Below are 27,772 nucleotides of genomic sequence, written 5' to 3'. Positions count from 1 at the left end.
ATGCCTCTTTTACAGATCCTTTACTGTGGCGTGGATGAACACTTGCCAGTGGCTTGTAGTCTGTATATTTTGCAGGAATTGAAGAGGTAAAGAGCATCCAGAGCTGAGGCAATCTGGGAGGACTTCATAAAAAAAATGGCCTAGGGAGGAAAGGAATGTGAGCCCTGGGTCATCACAAATGAGTAGGAAAGGATGGTGAGGACCTTGCAGGTAGAATGGGTTACCAAAGAGGTGAAAAATAATAACATTTGTGCAGTGTGGGTGATGAGTACAGTATAATATGTGTTATATTACTCTGTACTGTTCTGTACCTTTGAAACAATTACTAATTAACATTTTAAATATTTAATCATCATATTTTGGAGTAATAAAACATTTTCTTTCCTCTAATCTTTGATCTTCTTGTGTGTGTATGTATGAAACATTTGCTGATTAGAAGAATGAGTGAATGTCTTTACTCTTTCTAAAATAAACCTTAAGTGTTTTATTTTCCTGTTTTAGTTAGTAGTCTTGGAGATTTTTCCCCACACAGATCTACCCCACCCCTTGTCACATTTGCGTAATATTCACAATACGAATGTTTCATGATTTAATTTCCCTATTGATGCCAATTTTCCACTACTAGAAGCATTGTTTGTAATACTGTACTGTTGTTTGTGATCTTGCACGAGTATCCTAGTACAAGCCTTTTCATGCATTGTTACTTCTTGATAAAGAAGCAGAAATGTGGGTCATAAATCCCATTTTTAAAGAGTGAATTAAAAAGGAGTCAATGGGAAATCTCTATTTTGTTGTAAACCAGATTAGCTCTAAAAAAATATCTCTTAAAAAAAAGTAAATCAGAGACTTGGCAGGCTCGCGTCCCCACTCTGCTGGCGTACCAGAAATCCAGGCAGTTTTCTCACATAGTCAGGGTGGGAGCGTGGTGCACCGGTTCTGGTGCGCCCAAGGGGGCGCACAGGGTGCGGGGTGTTTCGAAGGCGGTTTAGGTGCGAAGGCACAATGACCCACTACCCTCACAACGCGAGCTCTGGCCCCGCCTACTAGCCCCTTTCATTGAAAAAAAAAACAAAAAAAAAACCCTCTTAGCGATCACGTGAAACAGGAATGCCAGAATCCTGACGTCAAGCGGCGCGGACCAATGGGAGCTTCTGTTTATATCGCGGTGGGGGGAAGGGGAGGGCCTCCGGCAAATTCACGCCCCTCACCCAGCCCGCCCTCCCGTCACCTCCGCGCTGCTGGCTGGGTCAGGTCGCGAACACTCTGCTCAGGCTGGAGACAGCGTGGCTCCACGCTGCTGGGAGGGCCGAGCCAGTCACCTTCTGCAGCCGCATCTCCTCCAGCTTCCCTTGCTGTCCTAAGTTGGGGTGTTGTGCGGCTCTAGTCCCCGGCCGAAGCCGCCTGCCTCAGCGCCCGGAGGACATGCGGGAGAGAGGATGAGCCAGAGGGACACGCTGGTGCATCTGTTTGCCGGAGGGTACGGTCCAGGCGGGGCGTGTGGACTGGGACTGAGGGACCGAGGGGCTGAGCAGAGCCTGAGGGCCTTGGTCTGAGATAAGGGCAACAGTGGGGAGTAGGGCTCTGGTCTGCAGGATGTGGGGATGCGGCCCTGGCGGGGAGGGATGGGAGAATGAAGCCGGGATAAGACGTGAGGTTTTGGGCCTGCGGAGGTGGAGCAAGACTGGGGCCTGATCCCTGGGCCTGAGGCGCAGCGGGCGGGGTTGGGGTCAACGCGGGTCCCTGAGGCCAAGGCTCACCCAGGCCTCGAGCAGATTTTCCTAGCTGGTGTCCAAGATGCAGGCCCCCAGGTGGAGTGTAGCTGCAGGCCTCACATAGGCTACTTGGAAGGTAAGGGGAGAACCGGCTGGGAAGTGCGGAGGCCGCGGACAAAATGGGCGCCGGGCCGCCTCCTTCCCTTCTTGCGGTTCAGGCTACGGGGTCTCCTCAAGTCGCTGGGGCCGCATCGCCTACTCCGGCATCCAATTTCTGGGCTCTGCTCTGCCGAGCAGAGTGATTCCGCTCTGCCAGGGTGATTCCTGGCACCAGGTGGGTTTTGGTATTCTCTCTCCCGCGGAAACTGTAGGGTTCTAGCTCTTGGAAAATTTACTTCGCGAGCTTCTCCAGGTTACGAGGTGCGTTGCAAAGCGGCAGTGCCTTTGAGGTCAGATTCTGTTTATGAAAGCCCACTCTCGGCTGCACCAATTGCTTCTCCTTTGCTTAAAAGAGAAAAGTATGGGGGTAGGGAGAGGTTAAAAGCTTTGACGGTATTGCGTGTAAAGGATTAAGACCGAACGGAAGTCTTAGATTGCCAGTCTGAGTGGTACAGATATTTTATTGAGCCAGTTGAGGCTCCTTTTTAGGTTTGTTCCGTATTATTTGGAGAATCGTCACAGTTTCAAGTTTAAGAGTTATCTGTAGGATCATAAAGTTATCAAAAATGGCTATGGTGAATTATGCTGAGGCATTTTTTTTACCTATATGATCATATAAAGTTGCATCCCCTTAAGCTATAGTTTGTTTTTAAATCGACCTTTTTAAAGAGTATTACGGTAATACATACACAGTTCTATTCACAGCGTCTTGATTTCAGTTAGATATATGGACTCTTGCCAACGATGGCCTTGCTTTACTTGGGTTGTTGGCACATTCATTCAACAAACATTTGCTGTACACCACTGTTTTGACGTTAAAAATATTTCTTTTAATCCATGATACCCAGATTAGGCAAAGTTTGTTTTCCAAATTACTGACTCATTTACCAATAATTTTGGCAAATTAGATCACTTTTTAAAATACTCGTTAGCCATATAGATGTTGTAAAGATGCTTTGTTATGCAAATAATTGGGTTCCCTCTTGTAATTACATCCCTAGCAAATAAATGCCTGAAAGTTAGGAGAGACTGCACTACTCTGGCCACTATTTTCAGTGGAAAATGAACAAACCCTTTGATTTTAGTTGCTGCATCAGTACAGTGGGAGGTTGTACTATATGATTTCTAAGGCTTTTTTCTAGGTTCTATAACATTTCTGTTACTCTGAATTTGAGATCTATGCATCAAGTGTTCTTAATAGTAGGGCGTATTAATTTGAAGTGTTGGCTCAACTGCACTAACTTACCAGTTTGGATAGATCATCAACTTTGTTGTTATTCATACATGTAAAGGCCCTTCTGGTTACCCTTTTCTTTAAAAACAGTAATGGAGAGGTTTTGTCGCATCCAAACATAAATAGATTTGGGAACCCCTCCTCTCAGAAAGAGCCTGTGCAGGTCTTTAGAATATTGAACAGAGATACTGGTATGTAGGGCCTGACACAAGATAGGCACTCAGCCTGGTAAATTCCCTTCCTTTGCAGTTTGACTTGACTTTATATTTATAAGTGGTTGCATAAGCCACTCAATATAAAACCTGGCTTATCTGTTTTAGAAAAACATTAGAACTAGAAAGGATGGTAAAAAAAAAAAAAAAAACCCTCTGTTTAAACCCCCAGGAATAGGGAAAAATACTAAGGTATGAAAAATTGACTTACCCAAAGTCAAACAGTTTTTCATACATGCAAATGAGAAGTAACTAATCTTAAGGGGGGAAAATCAGGACAACTGTAATAGCATAATCAATAAAATTTAATTTTAAAAATAAATCTCTAAAGATTCTTCCAGCTCTATGTTATATAAAATCAATTTTGTAGAATGTTCTGGAAGTCTTTATGATAAGCATCATGGGAATGCAAATCAGATTGTGTCAGTGACATTGTTCTTAACTGAAGATATCTAATTTTTCCATATCTTACAGTGGCTTAAGTCAGTTTTAGGATGTTCATCATAGAAAACTAGAGGTCATTATTTTATCCTGTTAGAGTCAAGTAAATGAGGAGTTAGGAAATTTCATTTTTACTTTAATAATAATTAGAGAAAAGGAGAGAGGTGTTTTTTTTTTAAGCTCTTTACCTGGGCATACATAGTATTTTGGGGGTTAAATTATGAAACACAGTATATTTTAAAAGAACTAAGTAACCTTTCACAGTAACACTTAATCTTAGGTTAAAAACTGTCTGAATGTGGAGCCTTTGCATTGTTTTCCTGATAATTATGACAGTATTTATTCAAGTATGTGTTCATCAGGACCTCAGAGAGATTTCTGATCTCTCTGTATTATTAAATCAGATACAGTTGAAACAGACCGGCACTGGGCCTCAGGTCTGGGTGACATACTCACATGCATAACTCGTGCTTTCTTTAAGACACCCTTTGGCCCCATTATGTTTTGCCAGAGTTAATATTCAGAATTTGTAAAGTCATTGGTTATGTTAATTGAGTTATGGAGCCAACCCAGCAGCCTAGCCCTCAAAAAGATGTCAGTAAGGTTTAATTTTAGTTGTGCTTTCAATAATACTATATTTCTGTATGGATATAAAAAATATGAAATATATTTTTAAATTCTTTCCTGGAACTACAGATTGTCTAGTGCTGTGTCAGCAGCACATGGCCACCAAGAGGTAGTTTGCTTTTTTCTTTTCTATTTGAGAGAGAGAGAATGTGTCACATGGGAGGACTGAACCTTCAGTACTTGAGTGGGTGAATGTTTTCCTTTCTAGCTCCTATGACTTAATACATGTGAGAGCTTTATACATGTAATGAGTCATATCTTAGATTATCTAAAAAACTGTTATAGAATTAATCCATTTATTCATTAAGAAATTCCTGCTTGGGTGTCAGATATTGATTCTGCATAAATTTGTTGTATTACTTAACCTGCTCCCTTGTAAAATCAAGGCAGAAATAGAATACTTAGAAGTATAATTAATGGGGTTTATTTCCACTTTATGTGTTTATTAGCCTATTTTTCATAATTTTTACACCTTTTCCTATCCCTCTTTTCCTTGTTAAAATGCATCCTTTTAGTCTTACTGATAGATTACAAGGCTAAGGGAAGTTGCCTTCTCATGTTCTCAAAACTGTGTTTCCATAACTGTATTAGTGTAGTTACAGCCATGTGGGTCATGGACCCCAAGAAATTCCAAAGACCCTTTCAGTTGTCTCAGGTTAAAGGTTTTTTCTTTTCTCCTTACCAATACTACTACCTCTAATTTACATTAACTAGAAAAGACAGAGTGGTTCAGTTATACTGCAGAGTATTATTAACATTGTTTAGTAGTTTGTGAGCAGGTTCCTCCAACTTAACATGTTTTCCTATTCCTTCCAAAACAGAAGATAGAGGTAGCTGAAATGTTGTTTACATCGGAGAAAGCATATACATGTGCACACATATATAGTTATTGTCATAAGAATACTAAGACATTTGCTTTTTCATGGTTGGCCTTTGTACCAATGGTTCAGAAGCAGCGATGGGTGGGAACGCTGGTGCCTTCCCGCGCACCAAGGCGGGGCCGTCAGATTGGGCTGGCACTTGTTGACGCTTGCAGTTCGGAACACCAGTTTTGCTTACAAATGTTTTCAAAGCAGAAACATTTTATTAAGTTTACTAAAATTTTCAAAAGTGAACATCTCTCTGTGTAACACAATGGGAATGTGAATAAAGTACTCCTACATACCAAAGTAGTTCTATGGTGGTTTCATTTCAAGCTGAACTAGCCTCTTTTTATGAGAACCATTCTTACTTGAAAGAACAATTGGTAGATTGACTATTCATATTCAGACTTGACTATTGGGCAGACATTTTTCTCAAAAAATAAAGGAAGTGGGCCAGTTGGTTCAAGGAAAACCACTGATAGTATTTTTGCCATATGATAAAATACGAGTTTTCAAGGAAAAACTATAGTTGTTGAAATCTTGGGCTGACAGGAAGTGTAATTTTTATGTTGTAATAAAACATCAACTTCAGTACCTATTTTATATACATACGTACATATATATACACACACGCAGGCAAAACACACAGAAGTATTGTGGACCCAATCAGAATAGGTTTCATCCATTTATAAATGACCTTGATATTGAAAACAAATGTCCTGCTCCATACATTCTCAGAAGGTGAAAACCGAAGAAATGTGTCTAACAACCAGTCTTAGAATCCCAGTTCTTCTCCATGACTCACCCTTTCTTGAGCAGAATCCTGGGGTACCTTGGTTTCCTCCTCTGGTCAGGCTAGTAAAAACTTCTTTAAAGCCAGAAAAAACGAAGATTTCAGTGAAGATTTCAGTGTTCCTCGGCTCCTGGGGGTCCCACTGATGGGGCTTTGTGTTTGCGCACATGCCCTAGGGATTGATGCCTCTGGCAGTGTGGCTAAAACTGATCTGTCAGCAATTCCTGTTTAGTGAACAGTTTCTCTCCCCTTGCTTCTATCTCCTTCACCCCTCCCAAACTTATAATTTGGGTGGGAGAGCACTTAGGAGGGCCCCAGAGTGCTCTTTTTTTCTTAGAAGATTTATTTGCACTGAATTGTGTTTTGCTTTGTTTTCAACCAGTCTCTTGGTTACATTGTGCCTGGCTTAAAAAAAAATCCATTGCAAGCAGCGTTTAGCCATTGTTTTACTCAAGGGATCATGGGCCCTTAAGTAGTTAGGACACCTGGCATGCCGGGATTTTAAAACAATTCTCATTCTCTAAAATCAATGCACCGTTGTATGATTACCTGGTTTGCTAAGCAGCCTTGGCCTTCCTGTATCTTTAAAATGCATGACATCTGCCTATAAAACTTGAAAATGAACACTGACCCAAGTAGTTTCACTAAGAATATATAGTATCAGGTGCTCTAACCTGCATATATATATCAAAGGCATGGTGACACTGAATAGCTTTATTAGATTCTTAACCTTAAGAAACTGCCCCATCTGGGTTTTTGATATGACGGGATAATGAACTAGGCTCTTCTGTCAAACTTGGCTGTTCTCTCATTAGAATTCTTTGCATTTAGAGCAGAAGAGTGAGCAAGTTTTAACTATTTACTTTTTAATATTAAAGTATCCAACTTAGTCTTTTTAATGTTTTTAAAGTTTTTTTTCCCACCACTATTCATCCCCCCAAACCCTCTTCTACCTCCACCCCTGCAACGGTCACCACACTGGTGTCTGCCCTTCAGTTTTTATCTCTCTCCTTTTTTTAAACTAAGTCCGTATTAGTAACAAATTTATTGGTGATTCCTTACACCTGATACTAACTCATCAGTCACGTCACTGGATCAGAGGGGCTCAGGACCAGCTGGAATGCAAGAAGGCACTTGTAATGGGAATCGAAAGGAGAAATAGGAAAGGAAGTTTTGAATGTAGAACCCGTGGGACTGGAGGAGTTGGGTATCAGAAAGCCTCTGCGTCTCCGTCGGTTGCAGCTGATGATTGTTACTTCAACACCTCATACCTAGATGATTATAGGAGCTTCTTCACTTGCCATCTTAAAAACTGTGTACATATAAGGTGTATAGCATGCCTCTTCTACGTGCCCTGATCTGGAATCAAATCAGTGACCTTGCACTTTGCAGGACCATGCCCAATCAGCTGAGCCACATTGGCATCTTTCTTTTTTTTTTTTTTTTTAGAGATTTCATTTATTTATTTTTAGAGGGAGAAGGAGGGAGAGAAACATTAATTTGTTGCCTCTCGCATGCTCCCGCAACAGGGTACCTGGCCCACAACCCAGGCATGTGCTCTGACTGGGAATAGGTTTGGTGACCTTTCAGGTCTCAGGCTGGGGCTCAGTCCACTAAGCCACACCAGCAGGGCTATTGATAATTTTTTTAAAAATATATAATATTGACTATGCAAATTGATGTTCATGATCAATCTGCTTATAAATAAAAATATTTAAATCAGTGTTCATTGCTAAGAAACTTCCTTGTGGGGTGAGTGGAATAAGATATAATTTTAAATGTCATGATTTTTATGTAGAATATTTTAAAAAGTAATTTCTAGGTTTTTTCCATTACTCGTTTTATGATTTGTTTGGCTTAAGAGAATAATTGTGCAGCCCACGTCTTATAAATTCATAAATGAGACAAGGAGTGCATGTATATATATGTGTGTGTGTGTATGTACATATATAAGTTGTGCTTACATCCTTTTAGTTGTGAGGCTGCAGATGCATGGTCCTCAGCTGTCAGCTATTAGGTGCTGCTTTAATCTTGCACTGAATTGATAGGCCCATAAAAATACCTGTACCCATAAGCTATACAAGATGTATTAATAATGCAGAAAAGCACACAGTTTCCTCCACCACTGTTGGTTAAATTGCATCTAATTAGTAAAGTGTTTCAAATTTTACAGCAACTCAGTGGATTATGAAATGCAGCTTGGTTGCTTTGTGACCAGCATGTTTGTATGGGAAATTCTACAATAATTAATAATAACACAAGAATAAGCTCTGTGTTTTGTATATTTAAAACTGTAAGCCTACTTTTGCCTACCCCGTATTCTGTGAAATGTTCAAGTGGCAATACTGATATAAAATATTTCTCATGGGTTGAAGTCAAAAGATTTACAAGCAGCTGATAAAAGAGAGAGAGCTGGACTAAGAATTGGGAGATAACCTGAAAAAAAGTAATTTTCCCTTTTAGGGCTTTTGTTTCCTCACCTACAAAATAAGGAAGTTGGACCAGACACTGTCTCCTTTCCCTTAAATTCTAGGATATTTAATGATACAGTGTTCATTCATTCATTCAGCACATGAGTGTTTGCTATGTCACAAGCATTATCAGAGGTTCTGGTTCATAGTAGTGTATAGAAATTGCTGCTTTCCTGATGCTTATATAGCATAAAGGGACACAAGAATAAGTATGTAAAATATGTTGGCAAATATGTTGGCAAAATATGTAAAATATGTTGGCAAATATGTTGGCAAATGCCACCAAAGTGGCATTTGGTGTGATCGGAAAGGACATCCCTGAGAAGCGACAGCTGAGCAAAGATAGGGAAGTATGGTAGTAACCCATTCCCATATTCCAGACAGGAATTTTACATTAGTGGGAGCAGCAAGAACAGAGGTCCTGAGGCAGGACCATGCTTGGTGTATTAAGCTCAAGTACAGTATTTAAGTTTGGGGGGTTTTACATCGAGTTATACGTGGATTTTCAACTACAAGGACGTGGGGAGGTTGGCACCTCTAACCCTCACATTGTACAAGGGTCAACTGTAATTAATTACAGAGGGCCATACCTATGGCTGGAGTAGTGAGAAGGTAGATGATAGTAGGAGATGAGGTCGCAGGTATCAGCAAAGACCATATTGTGTAAGATTTTGCACACCACTGTGAGGATTTGGGCCTTTATTCCAATTGAGTGAGGATGTCTGGAAAGTTTTGAGCGCAGGAGTGACTGGTCTGACTTGCATTTTTAATACAGTCGCTCTGACAACTGTATTGAAGGTAGAGGAGCTGGGGCAGGGGTAGAAGCAGGCAGGCATGGAATAGAAAGGGTAGTGGCTTAGACCAAAACCAGAGTGGGAGTAGCAAGAAGTGGGTGAGATTCAGGATTTATTTCTAAGTTCTGAGTCAAACAGTTGCACACGATACACATCATTTTTTCATGGGGTCCAATGAGTTCCAGAGACATGAACCACGTTCTCCAGATAAAAACTCCTGCTGTTTTTTAAAAACACTGCTGAAATTTTGGTAAACTAAAAATAGAAAAAAATGTTTTCAAAAGTTGTTTTTTTTAAGCTGCTGAAAAAAAAATTTAAAAAAACCACAACATTCCCCAGTTTCCTCCATATCTTCATCCTAGTGGGGCCTTCTGTAAGACCTAGCTATTTCTTTTGAAATTTTCTTCAACTTTCTTTTCTGGTAGATGAGGATTTAGTGACTGAATACCACTCCCTCTTTCCCTCTTTCCCCCTCGCAGTATGTAGTTATTTACATCACAATTTTTTGTTAAATCAGTAGTCAATTTCCCTCATTGTGACAATATAAGTATTGTTGGCAGCACAATATTGTCACCTTCCTTTTGAGTAACTTCATTTCTCCCCCTAGAGTTATTAATTGCCTCACATTTTTAAATGTTTGCTTAGTTAGGTGAGCACTTGTGTTAATACTTGAATATTTATTTTCATATGACCAAATATATTTGTCTGTTAGACTTTTTTTGTTTCTCCCCCGGAGTTCTTTATTCCTGTAAACTCTGTCATCCAAATCCTGTCTGGATTGGTTATTTTTCTAAGTCTTGACATTCCACCGTCATCTTGGGACTCCATTCTCCCTCTCCTGGGTTATTCTGCTGCTGCATTCATTCCCTCATCCCGTGCTGTTCCCCCTCCCCGCCCCACGTTTTATTGAAATACCATCAACACACAACACTGCGTTAGTCTTGGGTATAAGACGTGGTAGGTTGATATATTCCCTCTTCTTCAGTTTACCCCCCATGGAACACATCCTTTAGTAGCCTTTAGAAAAGCTACAAGATAGGAAATTTTTTGAGTATTTCTTTATCTAATTTGACTCATTCTTTTGAGGTAGAAATTAAGCTCCGTTCTTTCTAGCTACCAAAGGTACTTGTGTACAGTCAAAAAATGAAACATCTAAAAAATTGTTTCATCTCTGAAAATAAAAAAATGTTACATGTTAGTACCTTGGCAAAGCCTCTGTGGCCTGCATGTTTATTGACTCATAAATGCAGTAGACAAGTTTCGTTCTTTTCATCTTTTGTAGATGTGGTGGTACCGTGGGAGCTATTCTGACATGTCCACTGGAAGTTGTAAAAACACGGCTGCAGTCATCCTCCCTGACGCTGTACGTCTCTGAAGTCCAGCTGAGCACCATGGCCGGAGCCAGTGTCAACCGGGTGGTGTCTCCCGGACCTCTCCACTGCCTAAAGTGAGGGCGCCGTGTTCGTGGACTTGTTTAAGTCTTTTTTCTATTCTGTCGTATTTTAAAGGGTACTTTACAAGCCTAATAACAGATTACTCTCAATTATGTTCATTGAAAAACAATCATCCCTAATTGAGTATAAAATGTGTTATTTCCAATTGCATATATTTGGAATATTTTTGTATTTGCTCCATGGGTTTTTCCTCTAAAATAATTATCATAGGTATTTTATTTTGAATTAAGTAAGTGTATCCAATTAATATCAGTCTGTGACTTTTGTAGATTTAAAGCAGACTTCTGCTGATTTTAAAATGGGATCAGTGTTTGATATTTTTTGATGCTTTAAAAAACATTTGTTTTTACCTTTTATCATACTTCATTATGTTACAAATTGAATTTGAAATTTCAAAATTACTGAAATCAGACTTTGTGTTTTTAAAGTTAGGTATGTAACTGAACACCTTACATGTCTGCCTTATCAGCTCACTTAGGACATGATCTGTTTGAACTTGGTTCAGTCTGTTTACTTTGTAGTAGCAAATAAACTCATACTGTGTGTTTGCTTCTCCACTAAAAGATTTTATCAGTCTCTTCTATTTTTAAACTTACCTAGGTACATGAAGAGGTGAAATGAAATTGTTAAGAATTTTGTATTAAAGTGTCATATATAAATACTTCTATCGGATTAATAATAGAGTATTTTAATGTGATTTTGACGTTTATTACTGCCAATTACCTCTCCTTAAAGTTCTCCCTTTGACCTTTGTTACTGTACTGTATTTTTTATTCTGTTTTTCAGTGATTCTGCTTTTCCTGAATTTCCTCAGAGGAACTACAGGACCCTTTGGCCTCTGCTTTAATTTCTCACTTTTTCAGGCCCTCTTATATGAGTCAGTTGCAAGTGTGCGTGTGTGTGTGTGAGACTTTATTTATGTTTAGATACATGGGAAGGGAGGGAGAAAGACAGGGAGGGAAACATCAGCGTGTGGGTTGCCTCTTGAGCACCCCCTACTGGGACCTGGCCTGCAAACCAGTCATGTGCTCTTAATGGAATTGAACCGTGACTCTGGTTCACAGGCTGGCACTCAGTCCATTTAGCCACACCAGCAGGGCACATAATGTATATATTTTTAAAAGGACACTCACTTTCCTTAACTTCTCAAGGGGAGATGTGATGCAGAAAGGGCTAACAACCACTGAATCTTCAAAATGTGCTCTATAATTTTTCATTCTTAACTCTGCTCTGTGTAATCTAGTTTATCAAAACTGGTTCTGTATCAGGACCTGTATCGGTCCTGAGTGCATAGTAAAAATACAAACAGCCAAGCATTCTCTTACACCCATTGAATCAGAATACAGTCATATCTCAGCACTGCTGGCTTCAGACCTTGTCAGACACGGAACTCATCGCCTTTTTTTTTTTAAAGATTTTATTTATTTATTTTTCGAGAGGGGGAAAGAGGGAAAATAACATCCATGTGTGGTTGCCTCTCTCAAGCCCCCTACTGGGGGTCTGTCCCACACCCCAGGCATGTGCCCTGCCTGGGAATTGAACCAGTGACCCTTTGGTACCCAGACCCACACTCTATCCACTGAGCCACACCAGCTAGGGTGGAACTTGTCGCCTTTGGACGAGAAAAAATATTTCAGCACTGGCTCAGGAATTATTGTGCTTGCTAGAACTTGTATGAGTCACAACACCCCACAAGAGAAAATGTCTTCTGGGAAAAGTCATTCAGTACTTGTTGGTTTGGGCACTTATCCCAAAATCCAGAACAAGTTAATGGTGAGAGTACGAAATGACCACTGTATTTTGAGGTCGGATCAGAGAAATTTGCATTTTAAGCAAGTGCTTATGACTGTGAGCTAGGTACTCTTTAAGCTTTTTATATATTAACTTAGTTATTCCTCATGGTAACTGCCAAAAAGGAGTACTGTTTACTGCTGATGAAAATAAGGATAAGAGAAAAGCTATTACTTTGTGTTTACACAGCTTGTCAGGTAACCAGAATTGGGCTTCATATTGAGAAGTCTGGCCCAACAACTCAAATCCTTAATTAACCATTGTGCTCAATGGCCCTTCAAGACATCATTCTTACACATCTAGATTGAGAGCCACTGGCCCAGTTTGTTAACTCTAAATTAAAATATCTGCTGTATCACAATCTCTGTTTCTCCTCACGTCCAAAACTTAAATAATATTTTTTCTTTTTCAGGGTGATCTTGGAAAAGGAAGGGCCTCGTTCCTTGTTTAGAGGATTAGGCCCCAATTTAGTGGGGGTAGCTCCTTCCAGGTAAGAAAAATTAAGTAAAATTGTCTCAGTCTTTTCTTGTTTCAAGCTTAATGAGGGGAGATGCTGAAGTGAAGGTGGTAAGGATAAAGCACCGTGGTGTAACAAACAGGTATCCGTAAGCATCTAAAAAGGACTAGCAGGTGGCACCATATGGGAGGTACAGCAGAACTCAGTGAAATGAAGCAGTTATGGCACCAGGTTTAAAAGGCAAAAACCAAACTTTAAAGGAATTAGCTAAAGAAAGGGGAAGACCTGTATCTCTGGAACTCACCCTGTATTTAGGTTTAGGGGACAAAGTGAACAGATAGAGTGGTTTCAATCTCTGTTAAAGAACCTGGAAAGGCCTGGATACATTAATTTGTCATTTTCCTGCGATACGTTTTTACCTTAGAGTGACTTCTTCTGTGACAGAACACTGCAGTTTCCATGTTCAGAGTGAAAATGCATGCCCAGCCTTCTGCGTCCAGTGTACCCGATCCCTTCTCACTGTGTATTGGGTTTTGACTTCTTAAGACTGATTTTCTCTTAAAAATTTTTCCGAAATTTCATCCTATTTATAAAGACTAAAAAAAATGTGTAGCATAAAGCTTGGAATTCTGCCTTAAACACATTGCCTTTCCCTCACCCAGTGCGGTGCTCCTTCCCACACATACTCTTCTCCTTATACAAAACAGTCATAAATAATGTGGCATAGTCTTTCTTTAATTTTTCTGGCTTATCATATACATAGCATGTATAATATGGAGACTTATTTACATAAATTGAGTCTTACTAAAAATATTTCACCCAATTTGTCTTGTAGCCTTTTCCCATGAAAATATGTAGTTTTTTAATGACTGTTCCATCATTATTAAGCATTTTTTATTGATAAACCTTTAGATTTATTTCCAGATTTTTTATCTTAAAAACAATGGTTTTGTGAACTCCACTGTGCTCTTATCTTTTGTACTTAAATTAGCAGATATTTTTTAGGATAGTTACCTAAAAGTCGAATTTTTAGATAAAGGATGTATCGCATTAAAACTAAATGAATATTGCTCATCTGTCTTCTGAAAAAGCATTCCATATTTTTACTCTCAAGTAGTAAATTAGTTGCTGTTTCTTCATGTATTAGCCATGTTGGCTACTATTTTATTTGTCTTTACTTGCCAAATAGACTAAGTATGATTTTTCACTACTTTAATGTACATCAGTTTAATTTTTAGTGCATTCACACCCTCCTCACAATTACTTGTGTATCTCTTCTGTGAATTATCTATGTGTACACACAAGTCTGTCCAGAAGGTATCCAGCCACGTAATGTGAAAAATAGACATTTGATGAAGAAGATACATTACACTTGGGACTTCACACAATTCTCCCACTCACCATCAGCTGCCACGTCATAGTTTCCTGATTTTCATTGGCGGTCTGAAATTTCTTCCTTTTCAAAGGTGATTTTAGTTTTAGGGAAAGCCAGACGTCACAGGGCACCAGGTGATTTGAGGGGCTGAGATACCTGGGTGATTTGATGTTTTGGCAAAAAAACTCTGCATGAGCTGTAATGTATGAGCACAGGTATTGTCATGATGAAGCTGCTAATCACCAAGTTGCCTGTAGCTGCAGCCTTCTGAATCATCTGAAGTTTCCACAGAGGAATTTTCAAGCTTGATGCAAAATTTGTTGCAGATTTGTTGCTGTTTGCACAGTCATTTTGAATGTGACAGACACAAATTCACATGCTAACTCAATGGCGTCTACCACCCCCACTGACTAGTTCAGTGAGGTTGTCATTGTTCACACATGCACATTCCAGTCCACTCTCCTTGGCTGCCAGGTTACACTGATGTTGCACAAACTGTTCTTGTTACACAATAACTGGCTAGACTTTTTCCTGGACAGATCTTGCATAGTTTGATCAGTTGGGTCAGTTTTATCTTTCTCTCCTCACTCCCCCTCCCAACAATAATCTCTGTAAGTGTTCAGACCATATTTCTTTAATTCAAGTGTATTTCATTTAGCCTTAATGTTACATAAGCATTTGGGTCTTATTCATTTCATGTATTTTCAGAATTTTGCACAAATACTTTTAGTTAGTTGCTCTAAAAGTATTGGGGTGAGTTGAAGAGGGTGTATGAAGAACTTTACATTCGAATTTGTCTTAATGAATCAGTGCAGAAAGTACATCAGGGTCTTTGTGGAAAAGTGCAAATTAACCTGATGTGTTACATGAGCATAGACAGCTAAGACTTTGTGTATGCTTTTAGATTGTTCTAAAATCAGAGCACTTAATTTACATGTCATTTAAATCTTATAAATTAAGCAGTATGGTTATTGATAAAATTTAAATCTTTATTTTAGAGCAATATACTTCGCTGCTTATTCAAACTGCAAGGAAAAGTTGAATGGTATATTTGATCCTGATTCTACCCAGGTGCACATGATTTCAGCAGCAATGGCAGGTATGAACATGCGATGTTACAAAACAAATTTTCGGAAGCCTAGAACCTTAATATTGAATTTTGATTGATTTAAATCATGACGTTAAGACAATGTGCTTCTCACTGATTAGCATCCACAAACGTGTATTACACAGTAAATTCGATCAGGAGGTGAATGTAAGAGCTGTTGTCAGTTGGTATTTGAGGAGGTAAAGGAGTTGGGATAGCATGCCGGTCATAGAGTGTTTCCATTGTATTGTGTAGTTCACTGAATATTTAGTCATTACTTTTAACACGTTTCAAGAATCCAACCATAATTACACTACCAGTAAGTTATGGAGCTGTAATTTATTCTTCTCTCCTCAGTTTCTGTTAGTGCCTTTTCCTTTTTGCTGCATGTTTTGGCTTCTGTCTGAAATGTGCCGGCATCTTGGTAAAGTATTCATTTTGTCCCGTGCTCAAAATGCTGAAATTTTTGTGAATGATGTCTTACTGGTAACTCAGTTACTGTAATGTATGTATTTGGAAAAATACATTTAGCACTTCATGTAAATGACACTGGATTTACATTTAGCACTTGAAACTTAGGCACTGGCCATGTGTGCATGCTTACTATAGAAATGGTTCCAGGAATTCTGAATTATTAAGTATATATGATCCTAAATTAAAACAACCAGTCCCAGGCCTCTCTGCCCTGCCTTAAAGAGAAACTGGTAGACCGGTTGTCCGGTCTGGTTCAGAAATCATTTTTTGCTGTCCATGTTAGACAAATCCATGACCTTTGGTTCTCAGTAGAAAATTCTCCACAATTTTTTGAGATGTGTTGCATATTGAACCATGCCTGACATGTCTAAATTATGCTATGACTTTATAAAGCAAGTTATATCTCCTTTCTCCACTTGATCAATTGTCTATTGAATGCTTAAGAAATGCGTGCCTTAAACTGTTAACCATTTTCTGTTTAGAAATAAATTGGATCAATTTGAACTACATACTTAACGAACTAAGTGTAAGTTTGAAATACTAATTTCCAAAAGGTCAGTTGCCGTGTAATAAATCTAGCTGATTCTAGCACATATACCTTACAAAATATTTTCAAAGCTTTATATAGTTAGTAAACTCATTGAAGTTTTAAAGTTAGCAGAGAAACCGTAAAGAGCAAGATGGTAAAATATTCTTATATACCCATGTGGTGAGCTCTTGGGCAAGTTAAGTAATTTATGTGAACCTTCATTACCTTATCCTTAGATCGAGTAGGTTGCGTTATATAGGTTTAGATCTTTAGACTTAGTTCTTCAGTACCGTAGAGGTCATCTAGTTAGTTACAACTAGAATTATTTTTTAATGTACTTTTATGGATGTTGAATACCAATTTTCCCTCTGTACATTCTGTGGGATAATGTAAAAGTAGCTAATATCAAACTGTAGAATCTTTACATATTTCTGGATTACCAGTATTTAAGCATTTGTGTTTTTTAACCCCAGAAAATTACAAAGGAATGTTAATCTTTTTTGAAAGAATTAAAATGAAAACAGTAAACAATCAGTAATTTGAAGTGGAGGATAGTTGTTACATATTCAGTATTGCAGATTCAGAGTTTCAGAATGTCTTACCACTGGAACATTTTTTCATTAGAATATAGTATCAGAATTTATTATTGTATTTGTACAATAATACAATAATTTGTACATTGCAAAGAATTTCAGTGGAATTGTTATTTTGCACATTTCCCCCAAATATGTACAAGTGTTAAACTTTGCTTTTACCTAAACACTGTTACTATTTCCCAAGTTGAATCCTTTGAATCTTGGTTAATTGATAGTATTATTCAGAGGTTATTGCACTATACACTTATTGTGTAATTTGGAAATACTTTATTGTGTAATTTGGAAATACTTCAATGTGTTTATGGTGACATTTTTTTCTAAGAATTGTGCTTTCAGAGTTTTCTTGCACTGTTTATGAACATTAACGTTTAGCTTTGCAGTTTCTGTACATAACTGCGTGGTTGGTGAAACTGAATGGTCCCATGCAGACTCACTAAGGTAGCCTTTTGCCTCCTTCATTCTTGAAACAGTCTAGGCCAGATTGCTCTGGCTTTTCTTCAGGATCATATTTAGAGATCTTAAAAATATGAATTGGGGTGCAAAGTTCTTAGAAGAAATCATGTGAAAAATTGTTTTTGAACTAACCATTCAAAAAAAAAACTGCTAACCTTGTCACTTTAGTATCAAAAAACACACTAAATAAAAGTAGTCCATTAATTATAGAGCCTGTTGTATTTTCCCACATCAAGCAGCACACATTAAGGATTTAATAAAATATTTTCTGCATAATTGTATTTCAAGTAACTTCTCATTTCAGTTGCATTTTGCATTTTACTCATATAAACTAGAGTATTTTGATACTAAATCCTTTTAATTAAAGGGACACTCTGAAGTAGATTTTATTTTCATTTGTTGTAGTGTTTCAAGGGAATACAAAAGAATTTTGAGCCCTAAATTTGAGCTCTAAATTTTCATGCATTGAAAAGTTTATTCAACTGTGAGGCTATTTAATCAAATTAAGTAATGTTGACTCTGTGCTTTACCTGCCTTTTTCTACCCTACATACAACCTTTGACAGAGTAAGAGAAACTTGGCTATGGAGGATATTTGTTTTTATTTAAATGAACTTGCATATCCCTCTGTATATACCTATACACAGCTGGGTGTGCAAAAAATAAAAGTAAGGTTTTTTAAAATTTCTTAAAGATTTTTTTACATTTATTTATTTTTAGAGAGAGGGGAAGGGAGGGAGAAAGAGGGAGACAAATATCAATGTGAAAGAGAAACATTGATCCATTGTTTCTCGCTCGTGCCCCGATTGGGGGCTGCATCTGCAACGCACTCATGTGCCCTGACCGGGAATTAAACCTGAACTGGCGACCTTTCCCTTTGTGGGATGACGTCCAACAAAATTAAGCCACGCTGGTCAGGCCTTTTCTTTCTTAATAGTAATTCTCAATTTTTAAAAGATTTTATCTGGAATACACATATACTTTTGTACACAGCATTACAGATTTAAAAGAAACGACTTGTGGCCTGTATTGGATTATATATTCAAACAGTTATTGCTCAATTTTTAAAATACACATATCATTTAATATTTACTACTTTAACTAGTAGGTTTTATTTATAGCATTCACTGTTAATTTTTCAAGATATTTTCTTGATTGACTTAAAATTCATTATTAAAGATTAAGTTTTTGAGTGAAAACTGAAATAGAAATTTTGTCTTGTATATACAAAATATTTTTAAAAATATTTTATTTGTCCATGGCAATTCACTGACCCAGATTGATGGTTGGACAGATGCTTTGTGTGTTTATATGTAAACATTCTTCCTGTTTTTTGTTTTGTAGAACACAAGAAATTAAATACAAAATAACCCAAAATATTCCATAAAAATGGATGTGCAATATTACTGGCCATAGTGCAAAAGGTGAAAGGTACTACTGTAGCAACATATACTATAATTTATTTCATTAAAAAACTATAAATATTTACAAAATGAAATTACTTGAAATTTTTTTAAAGATTTCCTAAATAGTCTTATTGTTGTGATTTCAGCTTCGATCATGGTAGATGGTAACAGTAGGAAAATATTTTCTTAGATTCCCCTTTGACAAGGTTAGCATTTTTTTCTTAAAGGCAAAACTGGTCTTCTTTTAGGTAAGTATTTGGACTCTGAACTGCTGCAGATGGCAGAATTTTCAGTACTCGTATTTTTTTTAAAGAAAAATTATGACCCATTCTGATATTCCTTTTTTTTTTAACTTAAAATTTTCAAAAAAGTTAGATCTCACCGTAAATATTTCTCAAATCCTTCCAATGGGATTCATTTTGTACACATGTTTCTGATGAGGTCACTGCTTGTTGTTATGATACAGAAAAGCCTGTGTCTATTTTAGGCATTTACTGTACATTTCTCCCGAGAAAAGAGTGAGATCGTGTCATCTCATGCTCCCCATCCGCAGGTCACTCCTGTAGAAATATGGACTAACTTAAACCTCGTGAGTACTGATCTGAGCATCTCTTGCAGCCTCTAGTTATAAGAAACACCCCCTGGGATTTATAATAGCTTTGGAATTACTAGTAGGCGGGAAGTGAACTTTTATTTCCGGAATTTGTGTGTGCATTTTCTGAATATTTTATGGAATTTGAATTCTGCTCCCTTTATAATATTCCTTCTAGAAGGATGAATAGACTAGCTTTTTAGTCATCATGTAATAAAAGCCTGGGGTCCTCAGCTTGGTCATTGTAGTTTTAACCACCAGAGAATCTGATACCTGTATTTAAGATATACATGGTTGTACCTGGTGGTATAGTATCCTACAGCTTTGAGAACAAATAGTTCTGTTTGCTTAGCATAACGTATTTTAAAAATCTAATACAGTGCTTTCTGTTTTCTTGTCTGTTGATACTTGGCTTTTTCCTACTCTCTTGCAAAAACATCGATCTTAAAACCTACCATTACTTTCCAAATAAATACAGGATAAAAATATATACAGTTTTAGTTGTTTTGTTTTAATTTTTAATAGTGTTAACATTTCCCTTAGAAAGTTAGGTGGACTTTGTTCTTACTAAAGAAGTTAATTTAAAAAATTACTAAAAATGCAATACTACAGGTATCACTCACTTAATGAAATAGACATTTTCAGCAAATTTAGTATATGCAGGATTTCTGTTCATCTGGTTTTTCATTGATTTAGGTCAGCGATTTTCAACCAGTGTGCTACAAGAATTTTTAAAACATGTGATATCTGACTCTTTAGTCAGGAGCACTGACCTCTTTTCCCTTAGATTGTCAAGTTAAAAAATGACAACTAACATCGCAATAGATGTCTGGTGTGGGTGAATCAAAAGTATTCCTATTTTCTTTTGTTAGATCAGCAAAAAATATATTTTTGGTATGTCACAGAATATTAGTAATTAGTTTATGTGTGCCATAGGTAGAAAAGGTTGAAAATTGCTGGTTTATGTTATTAAATAGAGTCTTAGATAAGGCAAAACTTTAAAAATTGTATTTTAACAGTTTTTTAAAACTTTCTAATAAAATACCACACTACTAACAGTTTGGCCAATGTATTGCCACTTTGATTTATCTGATAGTGGAGCAATATTCATTCTTAACTTACAAACAGATCCTTCATATGCCACTGAATCAGTTTTAACATTTAACAGGTATTCAGAAGATTGCTATGAATTTGCATATTAGCAAAAGTCACAAAATTTAAATGCCCAAATAAAAAGTGATTCATTCCTAGTGTCTTTGTGTGTATGTTTTTTCAGTAAAAATAGGAAATGTTTAGCTTTGGCTGTTTGTCCACTTCAGATTACCTTACTATATATTATAATTCTAAATTTGTGATACTTTTTTGTTTCTTCCCACTTGAATTAATAGATTATATTTTTGTAGATTTATTTACCCTAACAATGTCTACTTAGTTTTTGGAAGTGTCTTTGGTAAAATAAGACCAACAGCTAACAACCTGTGGGTTATTTCTCAATTCTTTAACCTAATGGTTTGCTGGCAGTTACGATAGTGTCTTTATTAAGAGCCAGTTTATTGGGAAAGATGAACCAAAACAACTATAGTGAGCACAGGTTTCTGGTAACAGCAGTTATACAGGGATTAGATGACAGCATTCTCTCACCTAGATTCATGTTCTGTTCCACAGATTAATTTGTGTCTGGAAATGAATTTTAGTTAAGTGAGAAATACCTGTTGTTTGCATCCTGTCATTGTTTAATATGTACAGAGAATAATGAAACCTATACTGTAATATTGTAATATTTTATAGTTTACATATCTGGGGTTTTTTTCAGCCTCTGAGGAATTTTGTGATTTGGAAGAGTATTAGGCTTAGGGCACTAAGTTCATATTTTTAGAAATACAGTGTAATTATTTTTAAAAAATTATTTGGTGCTTATCTTCCTTTCAAATAGAGTATAATAAATTGAATGAGATTTTTACCTAGACAGGCTAGTTTAATATAAGAATTTTCTGATTTAGCTTTTCAAAATTAATAGAACTTTTTAATTTTCACAGATTAATAAAAACCGCTGGGAGTAATATAGACTATTTTGTTGGTTTGTCTGCCTAGCAGCTTTTCACTAATAAACCCCTAATATTGCTGTACATACATTTACCTAATTCAAATATTTTAAGTTTAAAAATAAAGAATTATTAAGGATATGACCAGAATACTGATTTCTGGTTTGTATTAGGTTTAAAATAAAATTTGAATATCTTTAGTTTGACTTTTACTTTTAAAAGTGAAGTTAAAGAGAAGAAAATAATAATATATACACTATAATTTGATTCTCAATTAAAATAGGCCATGCAAGAGAAATCTTTCCCAAACATAATATTTAAACTGATCTGACAGTTTCATACTTTTATCTTTTTCCTGTTACCAGAGTATATGCATGAAGAGAACCTTATTTAAAAATATTCCTGACAACCTATACAACACTTCAAATTTTTATTATTGAGTCCTGATACTTAGAAAACCATTGGTCACATTTTAGTTTTATCCATACGCACGTAGTATTAAGAGCACTCACAAGAAAAGGAGACTACGTAACCATCACAGGATGATTAAAGGAGTTATCAAATCAAACTTATTTATCTTCAGATAGACTCAATGGGAGCACCCCTTTCGGACCATCGGGCAATTTCTGTAGTCAAAGCGGTGGCCTGGGGAGTCAAGTTTGAGTTAAGTGATTATTTAGCCCTTGTGGAAGGGAAGAGAACCTGTGGCACTGAATTCCACTTTCTATACAATGTAATAAAATTACTTTGCATTTGTCCCTAATGTGCATCACAGCATTTTTGTTTCTGAAAGTAGTTTACTCATATTAAATGTGCTGGCCGTAGTCCACCTGTCTAAAAATAATGTACTTGACCTGCTAGTATTTGATAGAAAATATTACTTCAGTTTTTAAAGTAAACTGGAGGTACCTCTACCCTGAGTTTCTCTCTTCAGTGTCTATAAAAGTGAGAGGGGCATTCCCATTGTAACTTTTTTGAACTTTTGAGGTTTTGTATGTGTTTAAATGGTTGAAAAGTAGATTTGTCCTGTTAATCCTAACATAACCTTACCTCTTTGATATCATTATTTAACAGCATTAAGTGTATGTTTATGTGAAGTATTTGTAAGGCCGAACAACAGTCCTTTCTGTTATACAATCGGCTTAATACCTACTATCAGTGAATGTTGACACTATAGAGTCCAGTTTGAATATAGTGGTTGGTGATGTTAATTGGACCCCAAATAGTGGTTGTAGAGTTTGCATGCTAGAAAGCCCTAGAGTTATACAATTTTTGTGTGTTTGTCTATAGTAATGGGCTTCTGAATTTAGTTAGAGAGTAGAGAGCGTCCCAGAGGATAGCCTGAATATGTTGGGAGAGGAATTTATGCATAGTCAGATTTTGCTCTTAAAAGATTATCTTTTAGTTACTATGGTCAGAATTTGAAAATGTAGATTGGAAATAAAATACCAATGTTTGTGTTTGTATGGATCTGTAAAATAGAACTATAATGCATACATCAGTTAATACGTTAAATACTTATACTCATGTTCTTTAACATAGATTTATATAATTTTATAACCCTTAAAGTTAATAGTGTGTTTGTTCTTACCAGAGTTCATTGTAAACATATTTGTTTAGGTTTTACTGCAATCACAGCAACCAACCCCATTTGGCTTGTGAAGACTCGGTTACAGCTTGATGCAAGGTATGTTATTTCATTAATGATTTCAGCTAATTTTTTTCTGTAAACTGTTGTTAGTGAGATTTCAGTGTCTCCTTTTTTGCTGCTGACTTATTTTGCTTTTTTTTTTTTTTTTAAGAACCTTGGGTCCACCATCAGAAGTAAGAGTGATACAGAAGTGGGCAGGACAAGACTTTTCAGGGAAGAGAGTGTATTATGTGTTGTGTTTTTAAGTTGAAGGAGAAGAGAGAAGGGTCTGTTAACCTAGCCCAGTATATGATACCTCTACTACATGGTGATTATAATCGGCCTCTCAACAGCTATAAATAACCCACATGATCAGGTAGTCTACGACTAAATCTTTGAGGATCATCGTTCAAATTCAGTAACCATGAGGTTAAGAATTAATGTTGCTCCACTATCAGTAACCATGAGGTTACTGAATTTGAACGATGATCCTCAAAGATACAGAAAGTCCTGGCATAGGATTTTGCTTTCCTTTGTTCATAGACTTCATCTGTTACCACTGACAACTTTGTGCTAGCAGGATTCATTCATTCAGTAAAACTATATTGAGCAGGCACTGCTAGGTTCTAGAGATACACCAGGTGACCAACTTTAAATGGAATAGTCAAGGAATGGTTCTTTGAGCCCATTTTAAGCAGAGGCAACAGTCCGTGCAAACCATGCAGGTTCTAAGTTTAGGGCATGTTCTGAGATCTGAGAAAAGGCCAGAAGCAGTGCGGCTTAGTCTTGCCCTCTCAAGTCCTGTTAACCTTTAGAACGAAGGATCGGGAAAGGTGAACACAATTAAGTAGGGAGACGATCCTGTCTGGTGTATAATAATAATAAAGTTTCGAAACTGATTTAGCCTTTCAGTCTGGAGTGGACTATGCATAACAAATGTCCACTATTTTTGTATTTTAGGGTTTGAGAAGTAGTGTTATACCTTGTAGACTATAAATAAAACCAATCTATGAAATTATTAATAATTATGCCTGCTTAAATATCCATTATCCACATCTGTCATGGTGAGCTGTGTATTATTTGGAGACTTGAAATGTCTAATTCTTCTTCCATCTGGAATAATTTTTAATGAAATCTTAAGCGTTTTAGCAAAATTCACAGTTTGTTTCTTAAAGCCAAAGATCTGAAAGGTAATAATGGTGAGTGAAACAAACCAAAGGTTAAGAAACTGTGAGATGCCAGTCTATATTAAACCATTATTATAAACTACCAGTGACATCTTCACTATGTTACAAGTAGGGGATCCAGGAAAAGTGTGGCTTAAAATTCTTTAATATTATTATTATTTTACTTATAATTGTAACACGAGTCAACATACCTTCTTAAGCTTGGGATTATGGAATGGGATGTGTTGGGGTAATTGTGAAACATTGATAGAAAGATGCTAATTTATAAGCTGAAATCAACAAGAGGGCTAATCTGTTTGTGCATTACCCTTTGGGACTAGCGGCTCTTTTAACTTTGTAAGGAAAGATCATATGGCAGAAACTCATTTCAGTTGCCTACATGGATTATTCATCTAAGAAAGTATTTATTCAGTGTCATTAGTTGAAGACCGTCCTTAGTTCATGAAATTGGAGGAATCTGTAGGTTATCAGGTAGGTCGTCTTAATTGTGGTTTTATTTTATGTCAGAAACAGGTTTTGTATAATTTATAAACAGGTAAATTCTTTCCCTGTGGGTAGCATTTAAACCCATTTCTTATATGTGGGGTTCCACTGGGGGGAATCATAGTGTAAGTATTTTTATCAACTCAGAATTATATACTTAGAAGAATAGAAGCTGCACCTTTAAATAGCAGCACTAAGAACATTTGCTTGGGCCCAGTATTCAGTAAGTTCTTGGCAACTGTAGAGGTCCTGGTTTACTACTCATTAGGATACAGCAATGAAAGATAGGGGCATGACCTTCAAAGGTTCATAGGGAATTCATCTTCAATGGACCCAGAAATTAGACTGATCACGGTCTCTGCTTTTGTGATGGACCTATCATCATTAGTGTCTAAATCATCCTTTTTAATGTTATTAAATGTGAAAGAAACCTCAACTTAGAACTAGATTTAATATAATATATTTTTTGTTCATTTTCATCTTGAGCTGCAGCCACAGTATATTTGGACTAAAGGATTTCGTTCCTTATCCCTGTAATATACCACCTTCAGTGAGGCCATCAAAGTGAAGAGTCAGTGTAGTGTGCGTTGCATTCAGTAAAACGAACTTCTTACATGTTACCCATCTGATAGGACAAATTTGGAGCAAAAGAATATAAAATCTAGCCCTGGCTGGTGTAGCTCAGTGGATTGAGCGCGGGTCTGCGAACCACACAATCAGGGTTCGATTCCCAGTCTCAGGGCACATGCCTGGGTTGCAGGCCAGTTCCCTGCAGGGGACCCATGAGAGGCAACCATACATTGGTGTGTCTCTCCTCTCCTTCCCTTCTCTCTAAATGATAAATAAAATATTCTTTAAAATATATAAAATCTAAAATGAATGTTTTAAAATCTGATTTCACTGTTTCTTGAATTAAAGGGAATCATTCTTTATATTAGACTGGTATATTTCTACTATATTTGATTTATCTTAAAACCTGTGCTACTTTATTTACATTAAAAATATCTTTTCATTTTGCTTTTTAGGAACCGTGGGGAAAAGCGAATGGGCGCTTTTGAATGTGTCCGTAAAGTGTATCAAGTAGATGGACTTAAAGGATTTTATAGGGGCATGTCTGCTTCATATGCTGGCATATCAGAGACTGTTATCCATTTTGTTATTTATGAAAGTATTAAGCAAAAACTACTGGAATATAAGATTGCTTCTACAATGGAAAGTGAAGAAGAGACTGTAAAAGACGCATCCGATTTCATGGGAATGATGCTGGCTGCTGCCACCTCAAAAACTTGTGCCACGAGTATAGCCTATCCACACGGTAAGAGAAGCTGAGTTTTACGGGGCATATTCTGTTCATTCAGAAGTGCTGCTCCACCCCAGCCAACAGCCCACTTATATTTTATAATTTTACTGAATTTCAGTGTAATAAAGTTAAGTTTTTAGGAGTTAATCATAATGGGATTAAATCTGTACAAGTAACGTCAAGCAATTTTACTAGATCTGTATATGTTTGTTACAGTAGCATGGTGGTAATTTAGCATGAGCTCGGGACAAATTTTAACCCAGACTTGGTCAGATTGGGCAAGTTTCTATTTTTTTTTTCAGTATGGATGTCAATGTTACATATACTTTATAGATGTATAGATACAATATATACATTGCAGCTAATCTGCATGAAAACCCTGCAAAGCCGAGGTATGCTAGAACACAGCCAGAACTGTCTTCATTTTCAAGAGGGAAACGAGAAGTGTTGGAGTTAAGTGACTTGCTCCAAGCCATAGAGTGTACTCAGTGATTGACCCCAAATTTGAATTGAAGTCCATTCCCAAAGACCAAGCTCTTGTGCGTTATTTCATGTTGGCAAAAAAGATGTGACTGATTTCTTTTATTTCTGTCTTTAAAGTTTTACAATGTTAGCTTCTTTCATAAATAGCTAAAGAAATGACTTCAAAATTGGTCTGGAACATTCTGAGTTTTAAGTGTAGCCTTTGATTTTGGTGTGTTTGAGGTTTCTTTTAGTTTGGGTTTTTAACCTGGGTGCTTCACTTTTGTCACGGGGATTAACATTGACATTCACCCCATAAAGCTAAGGTTCTGTGGTTAAAGCTGTATCAGGAACAATGGACAGGTGTAGGAAATGAGTATCTGCCTTAAAATGTAACCTGTGGGTGAAACCAGCTGTTTAACCGAGTTGGACTATGGATGTACCCCAGTTTCCTCAGGGAAGTCCTAACTTCTTTGAGCCCCAAGAGGGCAGGACTGGCAGCAGCTTTGGGCTCAGGCCTCCTGAGGAAGGACTGGCCCCCAAGCCCGCCCCGGTGAGAGAGTTTGGGAGTTTGAGGTGTCCTGGTTCTTCACATGAGGTGACGTCGTTACAAGAGGAGGTGTAGTTTATAAACAGTATATTGGAGTGGAATGTATAAATGGCATGTGTTTTTAAAGTAGGACACAAGGTTTCAAATGTTCACATTGACAGAGGGAATGGCTTTAGGCTGTTGTCCTCAGTTCCATCAAGATTAGTGTGTGGAAAATGTTTGACAAGTAACCAACGTGCAAAGAACAGACTCTTCTGTGGACCCCTCTGAATCTGTCTGGTCTCTGCCCTCAACTGTTGAACATCTCTCAGTAGCCTTAATTTCCTCCTGTTTTAAAAATGAAGAAAAATTCGACTCTTTAAGATCCTTTGAAGCTCTAAAATTTTACGGTTTTTGCTTAGTTGCTCCCAGATAGGGCCTTTTAGCTGGCAACTTATATTTTAAACATTTTTACCCTTATCCACAGGAATTTATGTTGCCATGTACAAACCATGTGAACAGATCAGTAATTCGGTTTTCTTATTGCGCTCTCCACTTTCAGGAGCTCCTTCGCTTGTTTTAGCTTTGATAGCATCTCCACTCCTTTCCCTGGTTTTTAT

The 27,772-nt window shown here is 37.1% G+C and overlaps 1 protein-coding gene across 1 annotated transcript in view; it reads left to right on the top strand.

Annotated features, from left to right (window-relative positions):
* The first annotated feature begins 1,197 nt into the window (after positions 1 to 1,197).
* SLC25A36 (solute carrier family 25 member 36) overlaps positions 1,198 to 27,772 on the top strand; it is a 30,055-nt gene continuing 3,480 nt past the window's right edge. Inside the window, exons 1-6 of the mRNA XM_037051705.1 lie at positions 1,198 to 1,477; positions 10,589 to 10,753; positions 12,964 to 13,041; positions 15,382 to 15,482; positions 23,182 to 23,248; positions 25,887 to 26,176. Of these exons, the coding sequence (XP_036907600.1) occupies positions 1,437 to 1,477; positions 10,589 to 10,753; positions 12,964 to 13,041; positions 15,382 to 15,482; positions 23,182 to 23,248; positions 25,887 to 26,176 (742 nt within the window). The 5' untranslated portion in view covers positions 1,198 to 1,436. The remainder of the gene's footprint in view (positions 1,478 to 10,588; positions 10,754 to 12,963; positions 13,042 to 15,381; positions 15,483 to 23,181; positions 23,249 to 25,886; positions 26,177 to 27,772) is intronic.

The sequence above is a fragment of the Sturnira hondurensis genome, unplaced genomic scaffold (genome assembly GCF_014824575.4).
Source record: "Sturnira hondurensis isolate 20B ecotype Veracruz unplaced genomic scaffold, ASM1482457v3 Scaffold0000867, whole genome shotgun sequence".
Lineage (NCBI taxonomy): Eukaryota > Metazoa > Chordata > Mammalia > Chiroptera > Phyllostomidae > Sturnira > Sturnira hondurensis.
Note: the sequence above shows the minus strand (reverse complement) of the source record. Positions and strands in the feature narration are given on the sequence as shown.